Consider the following 10165-nt stretch of genomic DNA (forward strand, 5'->3'; position numbering starts at 1 on the left):
ACAATTACAAAAATGAAATTACAGAATATTTTTTTTATATGTATTTATTTGCTTAGTTTCAGGTGTTGACTTAAGCATTAGTCAGTTTTTGCGGAATCTTGGTCTCGAGCATCTTATTGACATCTTTGACAGAGAGCAGGTAAATAGATCTCCAGTTACTGACAATAATGCATACTGCTAAAACTATGTGTTCAGATAATTTAGCAACAGTCTTTGCACTTAACTATCACACTGGTTTATACAGTTGACTGCATTATAATGTTTACTTGTGTATCTTGTTTTATCCTATTGTAGATCACGCTAGATGTCTTAATTGAAATGGGCCATAAAGAATTTAAGGAAATTGGAATTAATGCATATGGGCACAGACATAAAATAATTAAAGGTGTAGAGAGGCTAATGTCTGGACAACAAGGTAAGAAATATTATTCAATGCTATTTAACAGTCTTATCACTCAAATAGCGTAAGACTTTCACTATCAAGGCACTTTTAAAGTTCTGTGCAAACTACTCTTTAGAGAATGAGCACGATTTATGTCACGAAAAGCCCTGTCCCTACTCTAATGCTTTTGTATTTTTGTGTCGAATGAATTAGGATAATATGCTAGCAATCTAATATGGCAGTAGTCTGGTTTCTACGGTGAACCTCTAAAAGGTGCCAGTGCTTCTCTCCCCTCCTGATATACCACTTAAAGGCAGGCTCAAAAAATCCAGTAGCCATTTGCAGGTGGAGATTTAGCCCTGGCAATTAAAAATTCTTATCTGGCGAGTGTGAATTAGACCCTTCAGGCTGGCAGTGGTGAGCAACTTGTCAAAGCATTGCTAGTGGCACAGGATTTGGCATTGTAAGCCTGGTAAAAGTGTAATACATGGGTTCCTATTTTATCTGCTAATTGAAAAAGCAGATTAATAGATTAGTAGATAGTTCTATATGGCCAACTTGCAGTGGGAGCTGGAACAGAAGTGCCATGTACCTCACCCAAAATCCTTTGCGTACTCTCCTTGAACTCCTCTGCCATTTGGGGCAAATAAAACAAAAGATGGCTGGTGAGATAAAACTTACATGGCCAGTCTGAGATTGTCACTGGGACCAGTTTCTAGATACTTAAGATACTTAACAGTATCATGTCTGAACACCTTGTTCAATCTCGTGTGTGTATGTGTATATATATATATATATATATATATCTATCACAGCAGGAGTGCTCACACCTGTCATTCATATGCACACACTAACACTCCACACAAATATGCTCCTTCGTACACATTGCTATTCAGCCATCAAACCAGCCACATACGCCAAACTGATTACATTCCCATTCCACCCTATCAGATAGTCCCATCTTACCTCCGTCATCCCCATTCATTTTGCATATCACCGTTCGTTCATTTAGAAATAACATTGCAAATCTTTAGAGAGCACACACAATCTGTAATCTGTACATCATGTGTATATGTCTATATTCCTCTCTGCATTAGCAGAGAAGGATATAAAATATGGGGCATTCACAATGGTTCTTCCATACTGAGTACCTAGATCCATGACAGAAAATGTGTTCGTCTTCTGTTCATCTTACCGTAGTGAATGAAAAATCAACTTTAATGCACATGGTAACCACAGTTTAAATTTGTGTTGGTTAGGAAATCAAAACTGTATATTGCTCAAAATGTAGGTAGAACAATGGATAACTAAACTGTATTTAGCAGTTATTCTCAAATGTTTAATAATTTGTCACCATTGCATCTGTATGTTTTTGACTTTGGATCTCTGTGGTTTAGGTTTAAATCCTTACCTGACTTTAAATGCATCCACTAGTGGAACAATACTGATTGATCTTGCACCGGATGACAAAGAATTTCTTTCTGTGGAAGAAGAGGTAAAAAAAATTACAAAATTGCATGTAAACCATTTTAAACCATTTACCTTCACACCTAATGCAAACTTGTCCCCTTATTTTCAATGCATTTTAGATATTTAAGTTGCATACTTTTCCCTTTTATTTGTGCACTAAAATTGATGGCAAATGTGTAATAATAATTTTATTTCTTTTCATTACCAATTCGTTACTTTGAAGTGGCTATGGTGGATGGAGTGTCCACTTGCCATTATTTGGTTCACTGTTTAACCATTCACTGATGGTTTAATGGTAAACATGAGTCCCCGGTTACCTGTGCTGCTCCTCAATGCTTATACTGCTCATGCAACACACTGCTTATCACATCGCCGCTTTGCAAGGAAATGTTTCCCAGAGCTGAAACAGCAGGGTGCTTCTGGACTTGAGTTAATTGATAAAGAGACAGTCCGGGCGCCATAACTTCATAGTAATTAAATTGTTATGGTGTGAGAAGGTCCTGTGCATAGTCTTGCCATAAGATATTAAACCATTAATGAATTATTTAACCACGATATTTGGAAAATGGCATCTGTTTGCTCTGCCCATCTACTTTCTTACTTGACCTTAGACCTGGTGGCACTGAGTGTGTCAGCTGACGCTCTTCGCCTATCACTAGTTTCCCATTCATAAAACAGAGTGAAAAGGGTATATATCTTTTTCACAAAGTTTTCTGAATGGGGAGCTAGAGATCTCAGCTGCTCCTGAAAAGAAGTAGATTGGGTGCTGCCTTGCAAGTTTGGCGTTAACACTTTAACCCCTTAATGTAAGATGGCTCCTGGTACCTCACAGCACCACAATAATAACCTCATTGCAATAAAGTTATTATGATGGAGTGGGGTTTTTTTTTTTTTTGCGGATGTGAACGATCAAAGGGGCGTAGTTTGTTATAATGCTCAACGTTCCTTTAAGAGTTAATCCATGTAGCCTCTAGCCAATTTCATATTTGAAATATGACAAAGCTCAGTGAAGGCTCTCCAGTGTATTTAGATATTGTATGCTTTTTTTTATTACATTTTTTTTATATTTTGATTTTTATTGCTTAGATGCAGAGCACTTTAAGGGAACACAGAGATGGTGGGCATGCAGGTGGTGTCTTCAACAGATACAACATATTAAAGGTACAGTTAATCAGTACAAAGCAATTTTACCAAACCACATGCATTGTTTGTATAGAAATCATTTTCAGTCACAGCAGGAAAAAATACATACATCACTGTTTTTTTTTTTTTCTTCTTGACAATGTATAGATTCAGAAAGTGTGCAATAAAAAGCTTTGGGAAAGATACACTCACCGGAGGAAAGAGGTTACAGAGGAAAATCACAATCATTCCAACGAACGAATGCTGTTTCATGGTAGGCAACTGATAATGGCTTTTTTGATGCTTTGCTTATCAGGGATGTTTATAATACTTGCATAGTAACAGATTCAAATAGTACAAGTAGATTATTGTACTCTCACTTCACAGTTGTTAGAGACTTGTATAATTGATTTATAGAGCCGTGCATCTTCTCTCAAATCTTGCGCTTTTTCTGTATAACTCCTGTAAAAGCCATTAGACTTTTCTTTCATTTCTTTTTCTTAACAAGTGTGTTTTATTCAGTTCCTCTATATTATATGTAATTCATGTAAACCTTTTTTGTTGTTCACAGGTTCTCCATTTGTTAATGCAATTATTCACAAAGGGTTTGACGAAAGACACGCATATATTGGTGGCATGTTTGGAGCTGGTATATATTTTGCTGAAAATTCTTCTAAAAGTAACCAATATGTTTATGGAATTGGCGGGGGGACTGGATGCCCAATTCACAAAGACCGATCGTGCTATGTTTGTCACAGGTATTTATAACGACACTGTACAGTCTTGTATTTTACTTGTTAATTATGAACAAATCATTCCTGTCATTTCCAACTGGACTTTTGTCTTAAAAAACAACGGTCATCAAATTTTCACTTTTTTTTTTTCCCTCCAAGTTTTACATTTATTGAAACTTAATGATGTGTCTTAAAGACATTAGTAGTTTTAGACACAACTTGGATGCCTAGCGGGATAAAAAAGTGAAATGTTTAAAAAATATCAATATACATAATTTAACTTTTTTTTTTTTTTTTTTTTTTTTATTTATTAAAGGGTTACTCCAAGCACCATGACCACTTCAGTAATTTGAAGTGATCATGGTTCCTGGAGTGCGTATGTGCAGCATTTCACTATCAAACGCTTGACATTCAGAGTCTAACCCCTCTGCTGACAAAGGTAATTCCACCTCTGGCATTGTCATTAGTCAGACCATAGCAAGATGTCCTTGTTAAAGCGGCAATGGGGTGATGTGATGGGCAGAGTGTCACACATGAACAGTAGAAGCAGTGAGGCGCAGCCAGGGACCCAAGTTTACCGTTAAACCATCAGTGAATGGTTAAATAGTGAGCCGAATGATGGCAACAATAGCACCCCATCCATCATAGCCATTTCAAAGAGATGAATTGGTAATGAAAAGAAATACAATTGTTACACATTTTCTATCCATTTGAATGCTAACCTGATTAGGAAAATTATTCACAAAGCGCCCTCTTATTTTCAATTAATTTTAGATATTTCAGTTGCATACATTTGCTTCAGAGACCAACACTTTCTCATCATGCAACATAAGAAATAAAACCATATTTTTTTTCCCTCATCTGCCATATTTGTCATGGTTTTGCCTTGTCTTAATTGGTTAAGATGTCATTTGATTTATCTTTATAGTGGCACTGTCACCGTCTGGAGACTTTACATAATTTGCAAAGACTCCCGACTGTGACATCGCTGCTGTCTGTACCTGCCACCTCGCAGGTGCCGCCATCTTCTTCCGGTCGGACCTCTTCTGGTCGTCGGGTGCCAACCCCACTGCTGTACGCTCGCGCATGCACAAGAGTACAGCTTTGAGGTATGTGGAGGTTAGCCAACTAACTGCACAAATTACCTGTCACAAGTGTCGCCTGGGAGAGTGACACTTCTAGGTGTCGGTAGCTCCGCTCAGTGTCTAAAAGTGTCAGGCGTTGGAAAAATACTATAAAAGTAGTTCCTAGTTTGTCTCAGTTTATCTTTTGGTGGGGTTAGATTTTCAGTGAAATTCCAACATGGCCAATATGAGTATTTTATCTTTATGAAATTCTCATTATACAGGGAGGTGACCGTGCCACTTTATTATACAATAAAAAAAAGAGCATCTTTGTTTTATTCTAACCCACCAATTTCAACTTTTTATGCTCAATTTTAATGATGTTGATTCAATAGAAGGCAAATACATTTTTTTTTTTTTTATTTGATTGCAAATTATAACGCAAAAAGGGGAAAATAAATCCTTCATGACTCCATAATGGTGTAAAATTTCTCCTTGGCTCAACATCCTGTTCGAATATATATTATATTCTTGCATTATTATTTATTTTTTTCATACAAAAAAAGAAACTAAAAAAAACACCATTGATTATAATTTTGTGTTTATCATAATCGTTTTTTTTTTTTTTTTTTTTTATTATATGTTTCTACTTTTCTATAGGCAACTGCTGTTCTGTCGTGTGACGCTGGGTAAATCTTTTCTGCAGTTTAGTGCAATGAAGATGGCACATTCACCTCCTGGACACCACTCGGTCACTGGTCGACCCAGTGTAAATGGACTTGCCTTAGCAGAATATGTGATATATAGAGGAGAACAGGTATGATAATAGCATATATGTATTCTTTACTCTATAGTATATAGAAATTTTAGATTTTGGTTAAAAATAACTTTTTATGTAAAACAAATCTATTTTTGACACATTGTGTTCATTTATTCTCTTTGAGAAAGGCATTGATTGTTCTTCAGTGAAGCAGCTTTCACTGCTAGGTGGCGCTTTTGTTAAAGGCAGAGCCTACTTGTGTGCTGTCTCTTCACTGGTACACATGCACTAAGCTTTGTATATCTTTCCCACCTGTTGTGTTTTAAGCCCCACATCTGCATACCAGATATCTAATTTTATCAGTGACAGATTTAAATCCATGGCAGCCATTTTACTTGAATAATCCTCAAAGGGGCTGCATTTATATATTTTATTCTCTGCAGTGGCATAATATTCATATTACGTTTGTTTATTCTCCAATGTTTGTGTACTACTGCACATGTTTGAGAGTACAGTAATGGCTAGGCTCTTGTCAGATGAAGCTGCCATAATCTAAATACAGAAGAAGGTCATAGTGCTAAGGGAAGTGAGGTTCTGCCTTGATTCCACCCTACCCTCAGGGTTGTCATTCAGTGGACATGTCCTTTTCAGGCATCTGTTACAAAAAATACATATTTCAAAAGGGACAGATCTACTTTAATGCCAGTCTTTCATAGTTGGTTGGATTTTTTTCAAAATATCTTTTAAATTAAGCACACACATTAACTGTCTGCATATTTTATGAAAGGGACACTATATAGGCATCCAAACCACTTAATCTCATTGAAGTGGTCTGGGTGCAATGCCACTGTCTCCATTAACACTGCAAAGTAAAACATTGCAGTTTTTGAGAAATTGCAGTGTTTACATTGCAGTGCTAATACTGACTCTGGTGGCTGTCTTCAAGACGGTCAGTGGAGGCGTTTCGTGCAATTTTGCAGAGTTTGACTTCGTGAAACAATGCTGGGCATCCTCACTAGGGATCGACCGATTATTGGTCTGGCCGATATTCAGTATTTTCGGCAATATCTCTATGAGCCTATAGAGATACCAATATTGCCGATAATACATACATGACAAGCCCGGTGGTCCTGGAGGGCCCACAGCAAGCTCTTACCTTCCCAGCAGCTCCCCTGTGTAAATCTTGCGAGTCTCGCAGCCGTCAGATCATACCATGGCAACGCTCTGCGCGGCATTTTGGCCACGAGATTTACACAAGTTTGCTGCTGGGAAGGTAAGTAAGAGCTTGCTGCAGGCACCCACCGCACAGTCCATGCCACCGGACCACCAGGGAATGCTATATCCCCTTTCCCTGGCCAGGTAACAAGCAGGGAGGGGGGCAACTAAAAAAATATATATTTAAAATAAAAATATGTCCTCCCAAAATACCTGCACAAACACGCAATGCACAAACACGCACACTCTGCGTTCAGCCTATATACACACTCTGCGTTCAGCCTATATACACACTCTGAGTTCAGCCTATATACACACTCTGCGTTCAGCCTATATACACACTCTGCGTTCAGCCTATATACACACTCTGCGTTCAGCCTATATACACACTCTGCGTTCAGCCTATATACACACTCTGCGTTCATCCTATATACACACTCTACGTTCAGCCTATATACACACTCTGCGTTCAGCCTATATACACACTCTGCGTTCAGCCTATATACACACTCTGCGTTCAGCCTATATACACACTCTGCGTTCAGCCTATATACACACTCTGCGTTCAGCCTATATATACACACACACACTCTGCGCTCAGCCTATACACACACACACTCTGCGTTCAGCCTATATACACACACACTCTGCGTTCAGCCTATATACACACACACTCTGCGTTCAGCCTATATACGCACACACTCTGCGTTCAGCCTATATACGCACACACTCTGCGTTCAGCCTATATACGCGCACACTCTGCGTTCAGCCTATATACGCGCACACTCTGCGTTCAGCCTATATACGCACACACTCTGCGTTCAGCCTATATACGCACACACTCTGCGTTCAGCCTATATACGCACACACTCTGCGTTCAGCCTATATACGCACACACTCTGCGTTCAGCCTATATACGCACACACTCTGCGTTCAGCCTATATACGCACACACTCTGCGTTCAGCCTATATACGCACGCATGCACGCACACACTCTGCGTTCAGCCTATATACGCACGCATGCACGCACACACTCTGCGTTCAGCCTATATACGCACGCATGCACGCACACACTCTGCGTTCAGCCTATATACGCACGCACGCACACACTCTGCGTTCAGCCTATATACGCACGCATGCACGCACGCACACACTCTGCGTTCAGCCTATATACACACACACGCACACACTCTGCGTTCAGCCTATGTACACACACACACACGCACACACTCTGCGTTCAGCCTATGTACACACACACGCACACACTCTGCGTTCAGCCTATGTACACACACACACGCACACACTCTGCGTTCAGCCTATGTACACACACACACGCACACACTCTGCGTTCAGCCTATGTACACACACACGCACACACTCTGCGTTCAGCCTATGTACACACACACGCACACACTCTGCGTTCAGCCTATATACACACACACGCACACACTCTGCGTTCAGCCTATATACACACACACGCACACACTCTGCGTTCAGCCTATATACACACACACACACTCTGCGTTCAGCATATACACACTACAAAAATACACACTGCATCCACTACCTTTGGCATGTATATTTTGTGCATTTACCTTTAAAAATAGTTTTTTTCAAAATGGTAAATGTACAGAATATCTGTAAGTTATTGGATATCAATCTGTGAATTTTCAGGCCATCGGTATCGGCTCTAAAAAAAATCAATATCGGTCGATTCCTAATCCTCACGCTTTTCATGAGCATATCTAGCCTAAAGTAAAACCCCACAGGAAAGTCTGCACTTAGGTCCTCCCCATCGACTGACATCAGCGATTGAGGAGTTCTTCGACCCAGTGCCAAGGGAGACTTTACTGTTAGCAAAACATCTCTCATAATGTCTCACTTTTTATATTCCTAATTACCTCACTTTCAAACAAACTCATTTCCTGGCACTATATATAGTCCTTAGGTCTCCCCCACCCTCAGGGACTCCCTTCAACCACTTTTATCCAGTGCCGGGCTCCCTTGGCACTAGTGACCTCTCCTCCCCCTCCGACGTTGGCTTCTGGGTGGAGCTGAATGCGCATGCGTAGCAAGAGCCATGCGCACATTCAAACCACCCATAGGAAAGCATTATTCAATGCTTTCCTATGCACGTTCTGCGTGCTCAATGTGATTTTCGCATTGAGCATCGGGGAAGCGCCTCTAGTGACTGTCAGGGAGACAGCCACTAGAGGCTGGATTAACCCTGCAGTGAAACATAGCAGTTTCTCTGAAACTATGTTTACAGCTGCAGAGTTAAAACCTGGGGAAACTGGCACCCAGACCACTTCATTGAGCTGAAGTGGTCTGGGTGACTATAGTGGTCCTTTAACAGTTAACCCTGTGCTCTTCAAACTTAAACTGAGGGGGTTTTTTTTGGTTACAGTGAAAGCTCTTCCCATTTAGAACATGTAATTCTGCAACCTGGTTTAACACACTACTTTCACTGTTTAGTGATAAGATTATTTGCCTGTGAACTGATCAGGTCTGCTAATTGGCTTTTTTTTTTTTTAAATGTTTTTTTTTTTTTTTTTTTTTTTTTTGGTATGGTATATTCTTATATTGATGGGTTTCTGACAAGGGAAATGTGCATATTTTAGGTTGTACATTTTCAAAGGTTTTGCTCAATTTAGGTTTTTTTTTCCCTTTTTTTTCTTTCTTTTTTGCAAAATAAAGAATATTGCCATACCACAAATCTGACAATAGAATGGCTTGCTAAAACTTGTCATTTTCTTTTCCTCCAGGCTTACCCAGAATATTTAATAACCTATCAAATATTGAAGCCAGAAGCTAGTGGAACAGGATGAACGGAAGGAGATGTTTAACTAGCTACTTATCTTTTTTGTTTTATTTTAGATACAGTTCTTGTGAATGCATTGTAACATCTTGAGAGACTAAAGCTTTAAATAATATCCAGTATATTACCTGAACATTCACAAAATACTTTTATCTGCACTTTAACAGACGTCATTCTTACTCTGAAAATGCGTTTGTCTATATAACTCTACACCGAAATGTTTTGAGTTAACTTGAAATTTTTTTTTCTTTATGCAACCATGAAAATCTAATTAAATTTAAACCAGTCTAAAAAAAAATTACTAAATTTGTGTATTTTAAAGCACATCATTTACACTGAACGTAGGTCCTTTGTAAAACTGTAAATAAGAGCTTTTGTATTAGCCTGCTATTTATTACATTGCTTTGTAATATAGACTTTTAGAATTCAGCCATGTAAAAATATATAATTCCAACTGTAATGCAGGCTGGTTTTGCACCAAAAATAATTCTTAATTATTGTGGCATTTTTTTTATCTTTAATTAAGAGAATTGATCCAACCCCTGCTTTAAACCAAACTATAGAAACTGTTTTGTTTCAACCCATGCTTTTAGTTATTGT

General features: G+C 38.8%; 1 protein-coding gene across 6 annotated transcripts in view; it reads left to right on the forward strand.

Moving 5' to 3' along the window:
- Window positions 1-9863, forward strand: part of TNKS2 (tankyrase 2) — a 42033-nt gene extending 32170 nt beyond the window's left edge. For all 6 annotated transcript variants that reach the window (XM_063434580.1, XM_063434581.1, XM_063434579.1 and 3 more), the window contains 8 exons: window positions 57-139; window positions 295-415; window positions 1780-1877; window positions 2939-3013; window positions 3143-3248; window positions 3546-3732; window positions 5433-5589; window positions 9513-9863. In XM_063434580.1, coding sequence (XP_063290650.1) covers window positions 57-139; window positions 295-415; window positions 1780-1877; window positions 2939-3013; window positions 3143-3248; window positions 3546-3732; window positions 5433-5589; window positions 9513-9575 — 890 coding nt within the window. In that variant the 3' untranslated portion in view covers window positions 9576-9863. The remainder of the gene's footprint in view (window positions 1-56; window positions 140-294; window positions 416-1779; window positions 1878-2938; window positions 3014-3142; window positions 3249-3545; window positions 3733-5432; window positions 5590-9512) is intronic.
- The last annotated feature ends 302 nt before the right edge of the window (window positions 9864-10165 follow it).

The sequence above is a fragment of the Pelobates fuscus genome, chromosome 10 (assembly GCF_036172605.1).
Source record: "Pelobates fuscus isolate aPelFus1 chromosome 10, aPelFus1.pri, whole genome shotgun sequence".
NCBI classification, from domain to species: domain Eukaryota; kingdom Metazoa; phylum Chordata; class Amphibia; order Anura; family Pelobatidae; genus Pelobates; species Pelobates fuscus.